At 56.3% G+C, this 20,120-nt stretch overlaps 7 protein-coding genes across 7 annotated transcripts; 3 read left to right on the top strand and 4 right to left on the bottom strand.

The window, feature by feature from the left end:
- Window positions 1-225: 225 nt before the first annotated feature.
- ACA1_048140 (Membrane protein (cytomegalovirus gHreceptor) family) lies at window positions 226-2,495 on the bottom strand (the record flags this gene model as incomplete). Its single annotated transcript, XM_004332990.1, has 13 exons — window positions 226-259; window positions 351-499; window positions 572-643; window positions 726-920; window positions 1,008-1,093; window positions 1,152-1,319; window positions 1,436-1,484; window positions 1,585-1,665; window positions 1,729-1,792; window positions 1,871-2,088; window positions 2,153-2,201; window positions 2,324-2,437; window positions 2,464-2,495. 13 exons carry the CDS (start codon window positions 2,493-2,495, stop codon window positions 226-228), a joined length of 1,311 nt encoding a protein of 436 aa, XP_004333038.1.
- A 456-nt stretch (window positions 2,496-2,951) lies between these two features.
- Window positions 2,952-4,335, top strand: ACA1_048130 (charged multivesicular body protein, putative; the record flags this gene model as incomplete). The annotated part of the gene is made up of 8 exons (XM_004332989.1): window positions 2,952-3,068; window positions 3,189-3,257; window positions 3,343-3,426; window positions 3,590-3,655; window positions 3,752-3,838; window positions 3,932-4,015; window positions 4,144-4,216; window positions 4,274-4,335. 8 exons carry the CDS (start codon window positions 2,952-2,954, stop codon window positions 4,333-4,335), a joined length of 642 nt encoding a protein of 213 aa, XP_004333037.1.
- A 376-nt stretch (window positions 4,336-4,711) lies between these two features.
- ACA1_048120 (uncharacterized protein) lies at window positions 4,712-8,309 on the bottom strand (the record flags this gene model as incomplete). The annotated part of the gene is made up of 14 exons (XM_004332988.1): window positions 4,712-4,755; window positions 4,827-5,314; window positions 5,339-5,398; window positions 5,484-5,646; window positions 5,951-6,014; window positions 6,263-6,484; window positions 6,646-6,714; window positions 6,787-6,912; window positions 7,014-7,082; window positions 7,172-7,236; window positions 7,334-7,411; window positions 7,480-7,552; window positions 7,679-7,754; window positions 7,888-8,309. The coding sequence occupies 14 exons, from the start codon at window positions 8,307-8,309 to the stop codon at window positions 4,712-4,714; spliced, it is 2,019 nt and encodes a 672-aa protein (XP_004333036.1).
- Window positions 8,310-8,928: 619 nt separating this feature from the next.
- On the top strand, window positions 8,929-11,952 carry ACA1_048110 (serine carboxypeptidase s28 protein; the record flags this gene model as incomplete). Its single annotated transcript, XM_004332987.1, has 13 exons — window positions 8,929-9,180; window positions 9,439-9,550; window positions 9,639-9,710; window positions 9,821-9,920; window positions 10,000-10,054; window positions 10,141-10,297; window positions 10,376-10,566; window positions 10,649-10,744; window positions 10,835-10,948; window positions 11,033-11,166; window positions 11,237-11,363; window positions 11,456-11,582; window positions 11,756-11,952. 13 exons carry the CDS (start codon window positions 8,929-8,931, stop codon window positions 11,950-11,952), a joined length of 1,734 nt encoding a protein of 577 aa, XP_004333035.1.
- A 712-nt stretch (window positions 11,953-12,664) lies between these two features.
- Window positions 12,665-13,810, bottom strand: ACA1_048100 (Mimivirus related hypothetical protein; the record flags this gene model as incomplete). The annotated part of the gene is made up of 1 exon (XM_004332986.1): window positions 12,665-13,810. The coding sequence occupies one exon, from the start codon at window positions 13,808-13,810 to the stop codon at window positions 12,665-12,667; it is 1,146 nt and encodes a 381-aa protein (XP_004333034.1).
- Window positions 13,811-14,241: 431 nt separating this feature from the next.
- Window positions 14,242-15,235, bottom strand: ACA1_048090 (uncharacterized protein; the record flags this gene model as incomplete). The annotated part of the gene is made up of 5 exons (XM_004332985.1): window positions 14,242-14,481; window positions 14,551-14,643; window positions 14,746-14,845; window positions 14,912-15,057; window positions 15,137-15,235. Coding segments are annotated over 5 exons (678 nt in total), but the record flags the coding sequence as incomplete, so codon positions are not given.
- Window positions 15,236-15,898: 663 nt separating this feature from the next.
- On the top strand, window positions 15,899-19,578 carry ACA1_048080 (RNA binding protein, putative; the record flags this gene model as incomplete). Its single annotated transcript, XM_004332984.1, has 13 exons — window positions 15,899-15,972; window positions 16,036-16,162; window positions 16,256-16,325; window positions 16,427-16,545; window positions 16,651-16,770; window positions 16,905-17,576; window positions 17,681-17,836; window positions 17,960-18,103; window positions 18,212-18,364; window positions 18,428-18,653; window positions 18,729-19,164; window positions 19,261-19,409; window positions 19,508-19,578. The coding sequence occupies 13 exons, from the start codon at window positions 15,899-15,901 to the stop codon at window positions 19,576-19,578; spliced, it is 2,517 nt and encodes an 838-aa protein (XP_004333032.1).
- Window positions 19,579-20,120: the final 542 nt, after the last annotated feature.

Below are 20,120 nucleotides of genomic sequence, written 5' to 3'. Positions count from 1 at the left end.
GTTTCGATTCTTGTCTGCCCACGCAATTGCCGCTACTTCCAAGTCGGGGAGGGACTGGTTTACTCAAAGGTCACTGAGCGGCCAGTATTGATCAAGATCCACCTCCACTCTCAAAAATCCTGCAAATGCGCTAAATGGGATGTGGTGCAATCTTCTCTGCCCAAAACCTGCACGTTTTGTGCTACACCGCTTTTGGCGGGAAAGTGGTCTGTTGAGTTGAAATCTTCAACGGAGGAAGAGCTTCCCCGCCGTGCCCGACCTGGATGTAAGGCATCACATTCACGCACGTAACGGAGATGATCAGTAGATGGCATCGAGATGAGAGAGAGAGAGAGAGAGAAGATGCGAACTGTTGCTTGTAGGCGTGGAAGCGGCGGGTGTAGATCGAGAGCAGCATGCCAGAAAGATGTCGCAGGAGAAGGCCCAGCAGGTAGAGGCCCACCACCACCGCGAGGCCGTTAAGTCCACTCGGCATCCAATCACCAATCACCTTGAGCACCTGACACGAGCACACAGACATTAGCACTTTGTATTGGTGTGTCGCGTCCCGTGTGTGTGTGTGTGCTCGTACCAGCACGCCGAGGGAGAGGGGCATCACTCCCAAATCGCCAGTTGCGATGTTTTGTGTCCGATCAGTGAGGAACTGCACAAGCGACGCATTCACCGTCAGAGCAGGTTGCAGCGGCCGTGTGTCGGTTGTGGTTGGCCGTGGGTGTCGTGCGTACGCTCTTATCGTCGACGTCGAGCAAGCGCTTGCTGATCTTGTAGGCCAGTTCGGTGTACATGTGTGGGCTAAGGTCAGTGAAGTTGATAATCGACGTGTGCTTGAGCCAATCGACGGTGAGCTCCGACAGGTAGATGATCAGCAGAGAAAACAGGAGCGGGCGCAGCCACTCGCTTGCCGTCAGCCAATCCTCATCCTGCCGGGAGGTGACAACAGTCGTCGTCAGCAGCCACCCAGCTCCACAATAAAATGAAGGCCGAGACAGCTAAAGGGAACCACGTACCCAGAAGGAGTTGATGTGGTGTTTGGAGATGTTATAGAAGAAGAGAAGCACAAGCGACACCAGCAACTGGAAACGCTCCACGATATCTGTGCTTACAGTCAATAAGAACAAATGACAAATAACAAATGGGGAGAGGTGGCACACCGTTGTAGCAGATGGCCCAGAGCTTGTCCTGGCTGAGCTCCTTGAGCACGGCCGACTTCATCTCGGCGAATTGAATGAGGATGAGGAGGGTGAGCAGGGCAGTGTTCTTGCCCTCCATCGCCACGTCCATCACCGCAATGTAGCCCAGCAGGAACGTTGAATGAACGTCTGTGCCGCATCGTCAAGGAGAAAAACCACTCCAAATAGAACGACACCCACAACACACGACCAAACGACACATAGGCACACCGGCACACATTGGGGGGCTAAGGCGAAAAGGATACTGACGTAAATGATCGACAGGATGAAGTGCCAGTAGTAGCCACGCTTCACCTGCAGGCACTCTCCGTCACTCGGCCATTCACATTACCAAATAAAATAAAATAAAAGTAAACAGATATATATATAATTATATATATATAATTGTCGCTACCTTGTTGGCCGGCTGGTTCACGGCCCAGAAGAGACTGCCCAGAATGTTTTGGCCGTAGCTGCTCATCAGCCGATCCATCACCTTTCGCGAGCGCCAGGTTGGTGACAGTGCAGTGCGAGCGGTCAAGCAAGTTACTGTACGTACCACAAGAAGCGTCACAAGATACTTGATCTTCAACAGCGACTCCTTAGCCATGAAGGACGACAAACTGCGCACACACGCACGCTGTGAACGAATTGATCGCCACCTTACGAGCCACTGGCTGAGTGAGTGAATGGCGCTGTACCTGGGAATGTCGAGCAGCCGCAGGAAGAGGTAGCCGAGGACGAGAATGATGACCTTGAGGATGTCGACCTTCTGTATGGCGTGGAGCTTGCGGTGCCGCAGGATGAGGTGGTAGAGAGCAATGGCTGCCCGGATGGGCAGGGCAGTGAACACGAACAGGAACGAGTCCATGCATATGAAGATCCCGTAACTGATCAGCCGCTCCAGCGTGTACGGCACCTGTTACCTTGCGGTGAGCACACACCGCACACACCGCACGCACACGCGGGGGTGAGGAAAGTACGAAGAGGAAGTCGGTGGCATTGGCTGGGTTGGCCACTTTCGGGGGAAGCCTGGACACAAACGTGGCCACGAGTCATGCCTTGCGCTTCGATTGACGTGCGCCATATCGCGGCTGTGCTGCAGATGAAAAAATAAAATAAAATAAAAAAGATGAAGATGTCAGGCAACGTACAGAGGCTTGTAGTCTCGCTCCTCCTCGACGTAGCGGTAGCTGCCCACGGCCGGGTCGCGTAGATCTGCTCGGTCTGCCGCCTTCTGCCACGCCGAGGCCACCGCCGCTCCCGCGCTGCTCCCTCGCGCGCCGCTCCACACCGCACGCAAATCCAATTCTTCCACTTCCTCATCTTCCTCTACTTCCTCTTCTTCTTCGAAGCGTCGTTGCCTGCCATCTTCTTCAATCCGCGGTCGCCCCTGATTTTTGCGAGTGCGATGATTTCTGTCGCTGCTCACGAGCAAAGGAGCTGCAGCAGCAGCAGTAGATGAAGAAGAAGAAGAACTAGAAGATGATGAAGGCCGCCTCTGCGGCGGCGAGCCCAAGTCTGTGTAGTCTCGCTTGCGAACCCGCGTAAGACCACCAGAGCCTGTTCCCAACAGCAGTGCCATCTTGCCAACCGCTACTCGCTTTCTTTTTTGATATTATGATTATTGGATTTTTTCTTTTGATATTATGATTTGGATTTTTGCTTTTAAAATATGAATAAAAAAGGCCATGCATGACGTGGCATTTCCCGCGGGAAAAGAGAGATACAGATTATTAAGCTGTAAAATCATCGAACAAAAAGAGGAAGATTCTGGTGAAGATGGGAGGCTTGTTTTCGTCTTCGGCAACAAAGAAGGCACCGCGGGTGTCGTCCCACGACAAGGCCGTGTTGGACCTCAAGGTGCAGCGCGACAAGCTCACCCAATACCAGAAGAAGGTACCTACTTGCAAGTAATCAATGCCGCACTGTACATCAATAAATAAATAATAAATAAAAGAGATAAATAAAAACATTAAATATTTCTATTTTTAATGCTTTGCTCTTCTTTCTACACAGATGAGGGCCGTCGTGGAGAAGGAGACCGAGATGGCACGCGAACTCCTACGAAAGGGACAACGACCCAAGGTAGAGTGCACCCACGCGCCTTGGCGGAGGTGTGCCGTGGCGGCAGTCGCTGACCACTGCGTTGTGTGTGTGCACGACCCGGCAGGCGTTGTTGGCGTTGAAGAAGAAGCGATTCCAGGAGCAGCTCCTCGCCAAGTCCGAAGCCCAGCTGTCGAACCTCCAGGAGATGGTTCGGCACCACACGCCGCACCACATGCTCATGTCACGCACGCACGCCGCACACGCACACCCGCACACCGCACACGCACACGCACACAAGAGTTGCTCTGCGCGTGTCCCATCTATGGGGCGTTGAGCTAATCGAACGTTTGTCGTCGTCGGCGACGACCTAGATCGATTCAGTCGAGTTCGCCCAGATGGAGAAGAGGGTGTTCGACGGGCTCAAGGCGGGCAATGAGGTCCGTTTCTTTCTTTCTTTCTTTCTTTCTTTCTCTGCTGTTCGCACCACATGTCATGATCTGATGATGTGTGATGCGTTGGTGGCGAGAGAGCAGGTGCTGAAGGAGATTCAGGCGGAGATGTCGCTCAATGCCGTCGAGGAGCTCATGGCCGACACCCAGGAGGCCATCGCCCACCAACAGGTGCGCCACACGCACCACCCACCACCCACCACCCACCACCCACCACCACGCCTTCCTTTTCTTGCATTGTCGCTGTTGTTCACACCTGCGCAGGAAATCGAGAACATACTGGCGGGCAAGCTGACCGACGAGGACGAGGAAGCCATCCTCGCTGAACTCGACGAGCTCGTGCAGCAGGTGCGTGTCGTGTCGTGTCGTGTCGTAATGTGTCGTGCGTGTCGTGTGCCGTGTGCCGTGTGCCGTGTGTCGTGTGTCGTGTGTCGTGTGCCGTGTGTTGTGAGTCTCACCACGACCTGGTCGAGCAGGCGGAGCAGGAGGGTGTGCCACAGATGCCGGAAGTGCCTGCGGGCGAGCCCACCGCGACAGACCCACAAAAAGGTACGTCCAGCCCTCCAGCACACCAGTCTTCTCGTCTCACACCTGCTGGCGCTGCAGCGACGGCGGCCAAGACCAAGGTCAAGGCCAAGCGTCAAGAGGCGCCGCTTGCAGCCGAATGATTGCGGCTGTATCACGCCCAGCGCCAGTGGTGCTCGCACGCAGACACCTGTAGATACTCAGCTGAGACGCTCTTACTCTTTTGGAAACAAATATCTTCTCTTTTGCTGTCTACGTTCGAGGTTGTGATGATGATGATGATGATGAAACAAGATGTTGATGATGCAAGACGTGGTTGAACAACACCATGGTGTTACAAAGTACAGTAATTCTCAAGCACGCGGAACAACACGACTCTTCGGGACTCTTCACCGGAACATTCGTGCCTCCACCATCAGCAGACCGGCCGGTTGTGTTTGCGTTGTGGAGTGCGGGCTCTGATCAGCATCGTCATCGTCACCATTACCATCAACTGTGGTCGTTGTTGTGCCATCATCCTCAGCTGCTATGGCCCCGCTCGGCGCCCTTGTCTGGAATTGACCCTGTCAGCGTAAATTCTTTGATAAAATGTTTTATCGTTTAAAAAAATGAAAATGAAAATAATATTACGCACCCCCTTCTCCAGGGCCGCTGTCGTTGCTCTCGGCCGCGGCTGGCGAGGGCGAGCGCCGGCGGCAGCCGATCGACACCCGCTGGCTCTTGTTGCCGCTGATGGACGGCCGGTACTGCGTGGCCAGACCACTGCCGCCGATCGAGGCCTGTAGGGCCGGGCTGCTGCCGGCGGCGGTCGACGCCGGCGTGGTCGGGGCGTGGGCGGGCGGGTCGACGGCGAAGATGGAATCGAGGATGTCGGCCGCGCTGTGGAGGCGCTGTCGCTCGAGCGGCGGCTCGCCTTCGCTCTCGGCGTTGTTGGGATTGAGCTTGTTGCTGTCGTGATTGGTGTGATTGTTGTTATTGTTATTGTTGGGCTGCTTGTCGTCATCGTCGTCGTTGTTCTGCTCCTCCTTCTCGAAATCGTGGTCGTTGTCAACGTGCGAGCCGTTGTCGTTTTCGTTATCTCTGTAGTTGTCGTTTTCGTTTTCGTTGTTGGTGCCCCCTTCGCTGATTGTGTCGCCGTCAGTCGACGAGGCCGTGGTCTTCCGCGTGATCGGCATCGCCGTCATCGAAGCATCCGTCTGGAAACACCTATGATCGCATCCCAACTACATTAGTTACGAAATCGCGTGTGCGTGTGCGGTGGTGCGTGTGCATGTGCGGGTGGGCAGAAAACCAGTCGAGGAGTTGAGAGGCCAGGGCGATGGTGCTCTGCCGCTTGGAGTTGGGCCGCTTGATCTTGTGCTGCGCTACCGCGGCCGAGATGGTCACCTTCCGCTGCCTCTCGTCCAACTCGCCCTGCAGCAGGTGGTCCACCTCCTCCACGAACGGATCCGGTCCTGCGCCCATGTTATCATTATTAATAATTATTGGTCTAATAAAAAAACTAAATCTCGCCAATCAACTAAAAAGAAATAAATGTGTAGACAATGATTGGCTGAGTTCCGAACCTTCGCTGTCGCTGGTCAGCGGTTCGCTGTCAGTGTCGTTTCGTGCTTCGAACGACACCTGTGCGTGCGTGCGCGTGTCAGTTTGTCCAATTTTTAAGAAAACAAATTATCTAAACAGATCGTTATATTTCTATTCGTATTTAATCAAAATAAATGATAAAAAATAGAAAAAGGAAAAGGAAATCGGACGTACCCCTTTCGGGTGGGGCGGGGAGGTGGCGGAGCGGGTGACCTCGCTGCCGGAGTGGAGCGGGGAGCTGGAGAGGCGCGAGGAGGAGAGCGCATGCGTCACCTCGCCCGCCGAGTGGTGTTTCCCCTTGCGGCTCTCTCGCACCTGCGCCTCTTTGCTCTTCTATCGACAAATCATCATCATCAGCAACCACGTACTATGAGCATGCCACACGCGTGCTGCGTGTGCGTGTGCGTGTGCGTGTGCGTGTGCGTGTGCGTGTGCGTGTGCGTGTGCGTGTGCGTGTGCGTGTGCGTGTGCGGGGAGGTGACGCACGGGAGTGGCGTCGGTATTGGTGGTGGTGGTTGCGGCGAGGGAGGGGGCGGGGGCGGGGGCGGGGGCAGGAGGGGTGGTGGAGGCGACTGCCCGGTAGCGGGCTTCCCAGCTGTTCTTCTCCTTCTCGAGGAGGGAGATGAAGGTGCGGTAGTGCTCCAGCTGGCGCTCCAGGTTCTGCCAGAAGAGACACGCAAACCGCGCCTGCCTCACCCGCTCCATGTCCTAATAATAAAATAAAATAAATACAGTATTATTATTAAAACGATCAATATTGATCAAAACATTCCTGATTGGTGCTGATCGCATGATCTTTAAAATGCAACTCAAAAAACGAAAGCGAAAAGCGAAAAGCGAAAACGAACAGACAGGAAAGGGAGGGGTACCGTGAGGTCCTCCATCATCTGTGTTCGCCATTCGTCGAACGACGTCTGCAGAAGTTGCATGTCGATGCTCTGCGCGTGTGTGGTCCCACGGTTAAATTTTGTCAAACGAAATAAAAAGTGCAAAAAGTGATCACTGCGTACATCCGAGACGAGGGTGGCGCTGTTCTGTTTGGCCTTCTTAGTTCGCTCCTTGCGAATAGACTTCTCGTACCTCTTCAGCCGCTGCGTGTACACCGCATGCTGCTTCTTGTACTCCTTCTCCAGTGACTGTCGCACATACCACGCATAATTTAGAACATATATGTCTCAAATGTATTGAGATATCTCAATACATGTATTAAATATATTACGTAAAAAATCAAGCGTACCACTACTTCAGCCACGCCCTCGTACAGCTGGAACTTCTCTGCAAACTCGTCTTCGGTGAACAATGGCCGCTGGTCAAACAAAAATAAAATGAATAAAAAAAATATGGGTTTAGGGCATTCGTTGATGTACAAGCAAGGGTGGGTCGGTAGGGAGGTACCAAGCAATGCTGCTGGAGTTGCATCATGCCGCCCCAGCTCACCGCCATAGATTCGATGATCTCGGCTAACGGGTTGCCCACACAAATGAAAACAAAAAAGCACAGGGTCAACCTAAAACCGCCCCACGTGGAAGGATAAGCGTGAAGGCAATGCATGCGTACAGTCTTCTTCGGAGTTGGGAGCAGTCTTGGTCATTTTGATCATCGCTTGCGACATCTCGGCGCCATACTCCGCCGACTCTGCAAGCATTTATCGGCTTTTAGCATTCCATCATGTTTTATGTCCGAATTCCTTGTATGCAACGGACCTTGAAGGGAATCCGAGTACTTCTGGGCGTTCTTGAAGAAGGAGATGTAGGCCAGAGAGTTCTTTTTCTGTGTCTGTGTGTCGTCGTTGGCCGTGTGTGCGTTTGAGTCGTGATTGAGTCCACCGTCATGCCCAGACGCAGGGATACAGATACCCGGTCAATCAACGAAGAAGAGGCAGAAGAAGGGAGGAACACATACGTGAAACTGGTCGTGGAGCTGGGTATCGAGCATGTTACGGGCCATCTGCGCATCCACGCTCCGCCGCCCTACCATGCTGCTCGTCGTCGCTCGAGTCAGCATCGCACACGACACTTGACACTCACGACACGCACGGCACGCACGACACGACACGACACGACACGCACACACACACACACACATCGCGCGAGGCGATAAAAAGCACGCACTCGTCGTCGTAGCCCAGATCGGTCGAGGAGGAACTCGATTGCAGTGAGCCCACGCCATCGTCGTCGTCCACCGCCATCGTCTTCTCGCTCTCGACTCTCCGCAGCACCCGGCTGCTGTTGCGCACGCCCGCAGCCGCCATGTCGCGCACCTCGACCGCCGCCGGCGGGCGCATGCCGCGCTCGGACTCGATGCCGGCCATGCGCTGGGCCGCGCTGGGCTTGACCGAAGAGGTCGACGCCGAGGCCTTGCCGGCCGAGCGGAGGAAGCCGAGCGGCGAGGTGGTGGGCAGGGAGGCGGCCTGTCGAATGCCTGAGCCGCGCGCGAAGAAGTGGGAGCCGCCGGCCTGCGAGGTCTGGCCGCCGCCCGGCGGGTAGGAGGACGACGGCGAACCCGTTTTGTTGTTGTCATCCGCGTCCGCCATCTTTTTCTGTAGTGGCTGCTGCGGTTGTGGTCCTCCGAGTCCGTTCTTCCATCCACTGGCTGAAGAGTTCATCATCTTGTTCGTCTGTTGAGTAAAAGAAAAAGGGCTCGGGCCGTTTCGTTGTCGGCGCGAACGCAGATGAAGCTTCGATCTTTCGGCGTGTCGCTTTTTTCGATCTTTGCTCTTCGCTATTCTTCGTGCCCCTCGGGATTAGTGAGGGGCTTCGCTTTCGTCTATCTTTCTTTGTTGCGATTAATCACCCCGTGCGTTTTATGGATTATCGGTGTAGGATGGTCCTTCCTTCGCGTTTCGCACTCTAAAGGGTGGATGAGTGCCCCCAAGAATCCACGGCAGGAAGATGCAGAAGATGAGGGAAGGAGTTGAGGTACTCGCGTACAACGCGGCGGTAGTCTCAGTTCGTGTGGAAAGGGATATTACTTGGTTTCGTTGTTTCGTTTCATACATTTGAAAACCGAGGCCACCAGTGACAAAACTTGTCGACACCCTGTTTTTCCTTCATTTTTTATCACGGCAAGCTTGCAAAGCTCTGCCTTCCACTTGTGCAACTCGCAACACCACCCAACAACAGCGCAACATATCTTAAGCTTGAAGATTCAAGATGACGTTGGTGGCGTACCTGAGCCCGAGTGCGCAGGCGGTTGGTGCCATGCCGCCTCGCGCAAGGATTCCCCGCTACTCGAGCCCGATGAGCTTCCTGGGCCGCGTGCCCTACTCGCTGGCCCTGCTGGCCACCGCCGTCGGACTGGTCCTCCTCCTGGGCGGGGCCGCCGCCAACAGAGCGGTCCACGCGCGGTTCCTCGCCCATCGGGAAGACGCGGCTTCGGTCAATTTCGCTCTCAACTTCACCCAGGTGCTGCTTCTTCTTATTATCACCTTCACCATCATCTTCTTCCACCTTGGTTGTATGCTCTTCCAACCGCGGCCACCACCGACACCTACATATGGTCGAGACGGCGTTTCGGGAGATTCCGCATTCCTCCGGGAATGAGGAAGTGTGAGGAAGTGAGGAATGTACAAGAAGAGAAGCTACTCACCTCATTCTTGCTAACATTCTTTGGACCTCTTGGATGCGGTTTGTGTCGTATGGCTTGGCGATCAATGTGGGCAGAAGGTGGATCATTTCGACAGCCTCAACCATGACACCTTCCACCAGCGCTACTGGGAAAACCAGCGCTGGTGGAAGGTACCCACCCAGGCCAAGGCCCGCCCCCTGGCCTTCCGTACATGCCTTCTCTCCCGTCACGCCGGAGGTGTTGGGTGGCCACTTGGCTCATCAAGTTTTCATCTTTTTGGTATGTCGCGCAAAAGTGCGTATCAACTCATTCCATTGGGACGGGGATTGGAACACCTCGACCATTGCCACCTGGGCCAAGGAACTCGGTACAACCTCCGGTCCAGCTTTTGAAAACCACATCGCACACGCACCACCACACTCGCACGCACCACCACACTCGCTCAGTTGTTCGTTCACGTGTTAACATCACATGCAGGAGCGATCGTGTTCGACCTGGAGCCCAGGTACGCGGGCGAGAGCTACCCCGTGCCCGACGTATCGACCCGCGACCTCCGCTACTACTCCATCGAACAAAAGTACCTCCGATCATTGCAGCATTCCAAGCATTTCTGGTCTCCTGCACTGACCCAATCCAAACTCGTATGCAACACCCAGTGTGGCCGATGTGGTGAACTTCATCCAGGACAAGTCCACGCTCCTTCCCAACAACGTACGCTCACTAGTCTACTCATCATCACTACACGCATGTCGTGTGCGTCATGGAGACGCTGTGAAGGTGACTCACTCATGAAACAGACGCGTTGGATCGTGATGGGCGACTTGTTTGACGGCGCGTTCGCGACCTGGGTGCGCGCCAAGCCCCGCGTGGCGTTCGGCGTGGTGGCCACCTCGCCCCACCTGCTCGCCGTGGAGGGCTACACGGGCTACGACCTCGCCTACCAGGCCTCCATCGGTACCATTCACATTCCTCTCTTACATCAACACATTCCTACATTCCTGATGCATTCCTGACGACGTTCAACATTCTTAGGTAGGACCTGCTCGCGCATCGTTCACGACCTTCTGGGCACGGTCTCGTTCACGCTCAACTCGTCGGCCGAGGCAAGAGCGGCCTACCAGGTGCAGTGCGGCGTCGACGAGGCCGAACTGCTGCCCAACGCCGAGTTCATGTATGTGGTGTCGACCATCCTCATGGGCGCCATGGGCTACGACTCGATCAACGTACCATCAATCATCATTATCAGTTTTCTGTTTGGCTCCTTCTTGTTCTTGTTCTCACCTTTTCGGACTCTGTTTGTGGTAGATGTGCAAAACATTCTCGGACGTGCGGAACAGCGACAACGCCACCAGGCTTGAGGCACTCGCCAACTACATCGGCAACTATAACGACCAGAACTATGTATGTATTACCAGACAATCGTCATGCACAGCATCAACGTCAACGTCAACATCATCAGCATTTATAATACGCTGTGGCATGAATCGTTAGATGATGTTCAAGCAGTGGGACTTTGCCCTCGACACGGGCGGCAACATGACCGACTACGGCGCCGGCTACAGGCCCACCTACTACCTCAAGTGCACCCAGCTCGGCCAGTTCGAGGTGCTACTGACTTGTCGTTAGCAAAACGCGCAACCTGAAAACCGATGAGCCTCACATCTTGTCGTGTTCTTCCGCATTCCTTAGGTGTCATCAGGCTCGCCCTACAGTCTGGTGCCGGCCGAGGTCAACGTCGATTGGTACCTCTCCGTGTGCCAGAAGCTCTTCAACAATCTCACCACTGCCCGACCCAACACCGACGACGTCAACACCAACTTTGGGTTCGTTGGGCCAACCTGCTAGAGCTGAGCATGTTTGATGACTCACGCGTTTTTCTGGCTTGCAACATAGTGGTGGAGTGCCGACGGGTTGTAACATGGCGTTCGTTCAATCGGCCAACGACCCCTACTCCAGTCTCGGTCCCAACGCCGCGGCCCTGGCCGAGGACTACGCCACGACGGGCAACAAGATCATCGAGGTGACCACCCAGATCGTTGTGTTGTGTGATTGTTGCGACATTTGATGGCTCACAGTGCGTGCAATGGTGATTGCGCGGTGACGATGTATCAGATTGACTGCGAGTCGACGTCTATCGGCCTCTCGCTGTTCTCCACGCCTACATCTGCCGACGTTGCTTGTCTCGTCACAGCGCGTAGCCAAGTCCTCAAGACGCTCAAGGTCTGGCAAGCCCAAGAGGGTACGCTCGTCAGCACCTGACACGCACTACACGACCAAAGACACGACGCGACGCACGCGCGCGACACGACACGACACGCCCAACGACACGCACCAACGACACGACACGACACGACACGACACGACACGACACGACACGACACGACACGACACGCACCTCACCCCAGAGTGCAGACACTTGTCCGATGTCGACGACGGTGGTGGATGGTGGGAGCTCGGGGCACGATGACGGCGACATGGCGCTGGTGGGCGTCTTCTCGGCCGCGGGCGGAGTCATCCTGGGCCTCGTCGTGGCCGTGGTGCTGTTCCTCTACTTCGGTCGTCGCGTCATCCAGAGGTGGAAGACCTCCTTCTTCAGCAAGATCAACTGACGAAAGTCGAGTTGCAGAGCGATGAACAACAGGTTGAGAAGAGTGATTGAAACTGAAACTGAAACTGAAAACAGCTCGTCCGAGCCTTCTGAACCTTCATCATTGATGCCTAGTCAAAGATACTGGCCCTACTCCGCAGCCGCCTTTCGACACTACCAACGTTTTGCTGTTTTCGCTGTCGACCTCCCCCTCAGCATCGCCGACTCCCTCTCCGTCGGCTTCTCCGTCGCCCACTTGATCGGCCTCTCCAACGTCGTCGGCCGCGGGTTCTCCAACGGCCTCTCCCTCTTCGTCGGCCTCTACGTAGCCCACTTCATCGGCGTCTCCAACACCGTTGGCGTCTCCAACGGCCTCGCCGGCGTCTCCGTCCGCCACCTCCTCGGCCTCTCCCTCCTCTTCGGCCTCAACGTCGGCCACTTCATCCGCATCTCCGTCATCGTCTTCTTCGCCGCCACCCTCTCCCTTGGCCTCAGCCTCTGGGTCGCCTTCGCCGAGCCGCACCCCCAGCCGCACCGACCCCCAACGCCAGACTACGGAGACGAGCAGACCGTCATCAACTTCAACTTCGCCGGTCTCATGGCCGACTGCCACCGCAAGTTGGTCTTTCCCTTTGTAGCCCAGCAGGTAGAGGGTGGCCGCTGTTTAATTGTTCAAGAAAAAGAAGAACAGACATCGCTGGCATCCCAGATGTGATGTTGGTGTTGGCGAAGGCTCACGGCTCGATATCGGCCCCGGTGAGCTGAGCCAGAGCGATGCCGAACTCGCCGCCGATGGCGTAGGCCAGGTAGTGACGCCCGCTGCCGGCGTCGTAGTAAGGCGCGGGGTCGCGCAGCTGGTTGACCCGGTAGGCCGGACCGTCGCCCTTGGCCGACGGCACCACCGGCTCGCCAGCGCCTTCGTGGAACGTGGCCGGGCGCAGGACCTCGACGGCCTCGGTCGCGGCCCAGTGCGACGGATCGCGGTACAGGCAAGCGGCCACGGGCAGGGCGCAGTCCCGCAGGGCCACGCGGGTGGCGACGATGCGCTCGGGCGCGTCGCCGATGCGGGTGGCGTAGACCCGGACCGAGGTGGGCGCCAGCGGGTTGGGCAGCAAGTCAACTCCGACGTGGCGCACCAATCCGGTCTCTCCGTCGCCGTTGATCAGGCTCAGATTGGCCAGCACGTTGCCAAGCAACCGGTTCACTAGCTCGAACGCCATTGGTCGGCCCGAAAACTGGTCTTTCGTCACCACCCTATACACCCCCAGGTCGCGGTCGATCATGTACTCTCCGCCGGCTCCTCCGGGGCCGTGGCCCACGTTGGGCAGAACGAAGCGGCGCAGGTAGGGCCGCGGGTGTACTGCGCCGGGGGTGAGGCTCCAGTGGAGGCCGTCCTCGCTGTAGGCGTAGCCGGCCTGGTGGCCCAGCCCGAGTAGTCGGAAGTGGTAGTACATGCGGACCTGGTACGCGGCCGGGTCGACCCAGGCCTCGGGCGAAGCCGTGTGGCCCTTGGCCGGGTCGTACGAGTCGTTGTTGACGGCGGCGACCCGGTCGAGCGTGATGTCAGTTCCGTTGGGGTGGACGGTCCACGGCCCCTCGACCGAGTCGGCGTAGGCCACCCGCACGTGGGCGCCCTTGTGGCTGCTGAAGTACATGTAGTAGGCGCCCAGCGCGCCTCGCGCACGGAGCCAGGGCGGCACGGCGATGATCGACGGGAAGTTGATGTTGGTGTCGTCGGCGGCGGGCAGTATGGAGGGCAGTATGGCCGGCGAGTCGGGGGAGACGCGCAGCACGTCGGCACGGGCGGGGAGGAGGATCGAGAGCTCGAGACAGACCAGGAAGGCCAAGGCGGGGACGTACCGTGTGCGCAGTGAAGCCATGTTGTGGACGACGGAGAAGAAGAAGAAGAAGTGGAGAGTTCGGTTGCGGTACTTGTAGGGCGGTTCGGAGCTAAAACCATCGTCACTGTCTACACACCCGGTATACAGCCAGTCTACACTGCAGGCCTTTGCGCGGCGCGTGGCTCGCCGCAGCTGCCGCAGGACTTGCGGCAAACGCCCCAGTGGTGGGCCATTACCGCATTCATCATCATTAATGAGCATAGTTCACCTTCTTGCACCCCTCATTGCCGAATTCAGGGTAGATGAGCAACACCGTAAATGCGTTGTTGTCCTTCTTGCACGTCAGAGCCATCACCGAAATGGTAGACATCGTCTGCTTTGCGATTGCGTTGATACGGGTGAGTCCCCCAATCATGTGACACAGAGCAAGTTTATGGAAGGAAGCAAAGAAAAGAAAGAGAAAAGGGGAATTAGAGGAAGATGCTGGTCTTGGGGAGGGAGAGGCGCGCGTTGAAGGCCTTCACGGCTGCCGGGTAGGCGCTGGCGGCCTGCGCGCGCTGCGCGTCGGTGAGCGCGAGGAGGCTGTCGCCGCCGCCAGAGGTGTTGAGGACCTCAGCAAAGCCCTGGACGGCCTCGAGCCCGAGGCGACCGCCGGGCTCTTCGCCCAGCACACTCACCATCAATCGGCCCACTTGGCCTCGCCGCTCCAACTGGGATCACAGTAAAAGAATGTGAGTTGTGGGGCCGACGGGTTCCACTACGGGTATGAAGGGCTGTACGTGGGAAACGATGGCAGCGGCAGCACCCTCGACCATGTTGGGCACCTCCAGGTAAGCGCACGGCGGCTTGGTCTGCGAGCTCTCACGTTTTTGCTGTTAACACGCACGTACACACACACACAACACACACACACACGCACACACACACAATCAGAAATGCAGGTGAGACGAGGGAGATGGGAGGCGCTGACGTACTCGCGAGGCACGAGTCTCCAGCAGGCGGAATGTGGAAGAGGAGTACGCGTCGGACGAGGAGTGGAACTCATGTCGGCCCAGGCTGTGCAAAATCAAAGTCCTGATCACCACGGCCAGTGTCAATTGAAGCCGAGGAGTGTGCGTGTCGTGTCGTGTCGTGTCGTACTCTTCGGGAGCGGGCAGGTGTTGGTAGAGGAGGCGCGTGAAGGCGAATGCGCGATCGGCGGGGATGGCCTTGAGCCCCACTACGAGAAGGGTGGCATCGTCCACTTGATGCACCGTCGCCACGTCCTCGCTCTTGCCTCCTTCCTTCTGCGCGCCCGAAACGAAGCTTCGTGTGAGAGGGTCCGCACTCGCTCGCGAGCGAATAGGGCACAGGGGTAGCAAGTACGGCGGGAGGCAGCACGACACGCGCTGCAGGCGACTGCAGACGGTCGGCAAAGGCACAGCTGACGAAGGCAGAGCCGGCCCCGTAGAGCCCCACGATCAGCTGTCGCACACCCGAAGAGGGCAGTGCTACGCTGCCTTCCACCTGTTTTTTTAGTGTGTACAGTTAAAATCTGCATTTGCGTGTAGCGCCACATGCATGATCTTGTGATTTTGGGCAAGTAGTGCGTGGCTAAAGCAAGGCTGAAGGATGAAAGGGGGGGATGAAGTGCCTGGAAAATGGGGGCGGGGATGGGCTGCTGGGGCTCATCGTCATCTTCGTCTTCCCATGTGTGCTCCCACGCGTCCTGCTCCACAAGCGATGCCAAGTGCGCCAACATGTTGAACTGTGCTGTCTCTCTTCTGCAATCGGGTCCTTCCAATCAGCGCACCTCACCTTTTGCTGGATTATGGCAATAATTTATCCTTTATTTATTTCGGCTTCATTTTTTCTTTTTTTCTTTTCTCGTAGGACAGAGAAGAAAAGTGGAATCGCAACGTTGTGTCCATTTGGCATTCTGACTTCTGCAGGAGTAGAGAGAGCGCGTGATGTCGTTCCCTTCACAAGCCTCGCCCGAACCATCGCACAAGCAGCATAAACCCAACATGTACGCAACCGTTTTACTTTTTGATTTAATCTCATCTCGCGATTTCGGCTTATATGTCACTGGCATCGACCAGGTCTGCACCGACATCACGCCTTTGCGTGAAGAACATTCCCAAGCACATGAAGGAGGACCGACTCCGTCAGCACTTTGGGCAAAGGGGCGAGGTCACCGATGTCAAAATCATGAAGACCGCGTACGCCATCTCAAACGCTTTTGTGATTTTTCTGCAATTATTTATTCAAATCGCGCATCACAGCGATGGGAGATCGCGATTGTTTGGTTTCATCGGCTTCCGGACGGAGAAGGAGGCTAAGGCCGCCATGAACTTCTTCAACAACACCTTCATCGACACATCCAAGATCAGCGTCGAGATGGCTCGCCCGGTACGTCACGGGTATACCGTGACTTTTTCGCTTTTTCGGTGTTTTTTGCCCTTTCTTCTGCTCACGCCGTCCACCTCGCGTGCGCACCTGCAGGTGGGCGACACTGCGCTGCCGCGTCCGTGGAGTAAGTACTCCAAGGGCAGCTCGCTCCACGAGCAGAAAGGTTGGTTTCCGTCTCTCCTCCGCCACTCGAGAAATGGCCAATCGTTACTTACACGCACCACCGCACACGCACCACCGCACACACACGCACGCACACAACAGAGCAAAAGAAGAAGGAGGTGGAGGAGAAGAAGGAGAAGGCGCTGGACCGAAAGAGGAAGTGGAAGGACATCCTCGACGTCAAGGAGGAGCTCGCCAAGAGCGACCCACAGCTGCTCACGGTGCGCTTGCCCGGAATTTTTATTATTATTATTGTTGTTATTATTATTATTATTATTATTTTAAGTGCTTGATAATAACTCATCGTGGATGAATGAACTGCGCAGGACTTCTTGTCGTCGTCCAAGTCCAGGCAATCGGCGGACGCGCGCAAGGTGTGGGCCAACGATCTCCTGCTGCCCACGCCCGGCACCGAGCTCGCATCCAAGCAGCCCGTCGTCAAGCAGGTGCCGCCTTCTTTATTATTGTCGCATTTATAAAAATATTATTATATTTTTGCATTTCTTATTATAATTATTATAAAACAAAACATTGACTTCTTTTTCTTTCTTTTTTTCTTTTTCTTTTGAATGGACTGCAGGTGAAGAAGAGGAAGCTGGAGGAGGGCGAGACGGTGAAGGAGGTGGTGCTGGCCGTGCGCAACAGGAAGACCGGCGGCGAGGGCCAGCTCATGAAGAAGACGCACCTCAAGTTTGGCGATTCGGACGGGTCCGACAGCGACGAGATGTACGAGGACATGCCCGCGGCGGCTGCTGCTGTCGATGCCGCACCGGGCGGCGAGGCCCTGCCGACCATCTCCGTCGGCGATCTCATGCGATTAGAGAATAACGACGACGACGATGGAGACGATGACGACGATGACAATGTTCAGAGCAAGGACGACGAAGACGATGACGATGAAGAAGAAGACGATGAAGATGAAGTAACGGAGAAAAAGGAAAAGAAGGTAAAGACAGAGAAGAAAGAGAAGAAAGAGAAGAAGAACGAAAAGGAAGAGAAAGAGGAAGAGAAGAAAGAAGAGGAGCAGGTGGAGGAGCAGGATGACACGGGGCGGCTGTTCGTGCGCAACCTGCCGTTCTCGGCGTCGGAGGACGACCTCTACAAGCTCTTCAAGAAGCACGGCGACATCTCCGAGGTGCACATCCCGATCGACAGGGAGACCAAGAAGCCGCGCGGCATGGCCTATGTCACCTTCATGCTGCCCGAGGTCGCCGCCCAGGCCCACGCCGCCCTCGACGGCTCCATTTTCCAGGTAAAACGCACCGCACACGCCGCATGACACGACACGCACCGCACACGAGGCATGCGACACGACACCACACGACATGGCACACGCTGACTTGGTTGCTATTATAGGGTCGTCTGCTGCATATTATGCCGGCCAAGATGGCGCCTGTGCGACCGGCCCCGGAGAAGGACGACGGGGAGGCGACGTCGTTCCGCAAGAAGAAGGAGCAGAAACTCAAGGAGTCCAGCTCGTCTTCCCACAACTGGAATCCCTTCTTCATGAAGGTGTGTGCGCCTGCTGTGTGTGTGTGTGTGTGTGTGTGTGTGCTGTTGTGCTGTTGTGCGCGTGTTGTGTGCGGCGTGGCTGACCGGGAGCGACACGCACACAACCAACGACACGACACGCAGACGGACGCGGTGTTGGATGCGGTGGCAGCCAATCTGGGCGTGACGAAGCAGGAGATCCTCAACCCCGAGGACGGCAACATGTCCACGCGAGTGGCCATTGCCGAGACCCGCATCATCAGCGAGACCAAGGCCTACCTCAAGAATGTACGCCTCCATTCTATTTATATTAATGTTATGTTATGATGTTATGTTATTGTAATAATTGTTTTACATATTCTCTCTTTTATTGTTGGTTTCGTCATGTATTTGTAGGAGGGGATCAACATGGAGGGGATTACGGCGATCATGGCGGCCGAGGGCAAGGTGGAACGAAGCAAGACGATGATCCTGGTCAAGAACATCCCCCACCAGACCAAGCTCGAAGAGCTCCGCGACATGTTCTCCAAATTCGGCAGCGTCTCCAGGGTACACGACACGACACGACACGACACAACACGTGCTGATGACGATGACGGCGATTCGTTGTAGGTAATCCTGCCGCCGGCGCGTACCCTGGCGCTGATCGAGTACCTGGAGCCGAGCGAGGCGCGGCGCGGGTTCAAGAACCTGGCCTACACCAAGTTCCACCACGTGCCGCTCTATCTCGAGTGGGCGCCGCTCGCCATCATCGGTCAGAAGCCCGACAAGCCCGAATCGCTCGAAGACGCCGACGACGATGACGACGACGACGCCCCGATCAAGACCACCGTCACAGGTGCGTGTGCGGTGGTGCGTGTCGTGCAGTGTCGTGCCGTGTGCGGTGTTAACACGATGGTGGTGGTGAATGCAGACAAGAGCAAGCTGCTGGAGGCCGAGGAAATGGAGCGGCTGGAGGGCACGACGCTCTACGTGAAGAACCTCAACTTCAAGACGACGGACGACGGCCTGCGGACGATGTTCGAGAAGGTGGCGCCGGTGCGAAGCGTGACGGTGGCCAAGCGGAAGGACGTCAAGAAGGGCGGCCAGATGATCTCGCTGGGCTACGGCTTCGTCGAGTTCGTCAAGCGCGACGGCGCGCTCAAGGCCATCAAGCAGCTGCAGGGCAAGCAGCTCGACAACCACGCGCTGGAGATCACCTTTGCCAAGGGCGGGCGCAAGGCCGACACCAAGCAGCAGAGCAACAAGCGCAAGGCCGCGCAGGGCACCCAGATGAAGCCCACCTGCACCATCCTCGTCAAGAACGTCGCCTTCGAGGCCACCAAGGCCGAAATCCGTGAGCTCTTTGCGTACGCATTCCTTTGTGTCGTGTGTCGTGTCGTGCGACGCGTGCGTGCGTGCGTGTGTCGTGTGCTAATGTTGGCGATGATTGTGGCACACAACAGGACGTTCGGGCAGCTCAAGAGCGTGCGAGTGCCGAAGAAGATGGACGGCCGCGCCCGCGGTTTCGCGTTCGTGGACTTCATCACGAAGCAGGAGGCCAAGAACGCCTTCCAGAGCCTGCAGGACACTCATCTCTACGGCAGACATCTGGGTACGCCGCGGCCCAACCTCTCCCCTTCCCACGTCGCTCATGTTCTTTCCCTAACCGCATCTGCATGTTCTCTTCTTTTTCTTCTTCGTCGTGTACAGTGCTCGAGTTTGTGCAGAACAGCACGGCCTCGCAGCAGAACCAGACCACTTCTACCGAGGGCGAGAGATGAGCGTGATGGTGTGTTGATGTTGGTGTTGATGTTTGCGACGCCACAATTTCAGCCAGGCGTAAAAGAAGAATTGTCATTCATATCTTCTTCTCCTCCACAACCACACAAGCGGTGTGCGTGCGGCTCCAGTGACCCAGGAGAGATGAAGGAAAGGGAGGCAGGGCTTGGAAAACCTGTGGTGAACACCTACTCTGCCACAAGCAGCATCGTTCCCATCCTCAAGGATTACTTCAGGTATCGCCAATCCATCAACTGATGAGACAAGACCAACAGGGCGGTCAGGACCATGATATTTCGCGGGACCAAGGCAGAATGAACCCGCACAGGCACCTCATCGCCCGCTGCGGCAAGCTGCACACTTTGAGTGGGCACTTTAAATTGGCCAACCGGAATTCAAAGACTTGCGCTGTAGTCCTTTCGTGGGAAATCTAGGCTGAAATCGGCGGAAAGAGGTGGCATGTTCGGCTTTTCTCCTGCGGCGTAGCTCAGTCCCAACCTGGTGGCCCACCACGGCCGCCATGTAGAGGTCTCACTCCACACAA

This window comes from Acanthamoeba castellanii, assembly GCF_000313135.1.
Source record: "Acanthamoeba castellanii str. Neff unplaced genomic scaffold scf7180000084582, whole genome shotgun sequence".
In the NCBI taxonomy this organism is placed as follows: domain Eukaryota; phylum Discosea; order Longamoebia; family Acanthamoebidae; genus Acanthamoeba; species Acanthamoeba castellanii.
This window is presented reverse-complemented; position numbering and strand designations above follow the sequence as displayed.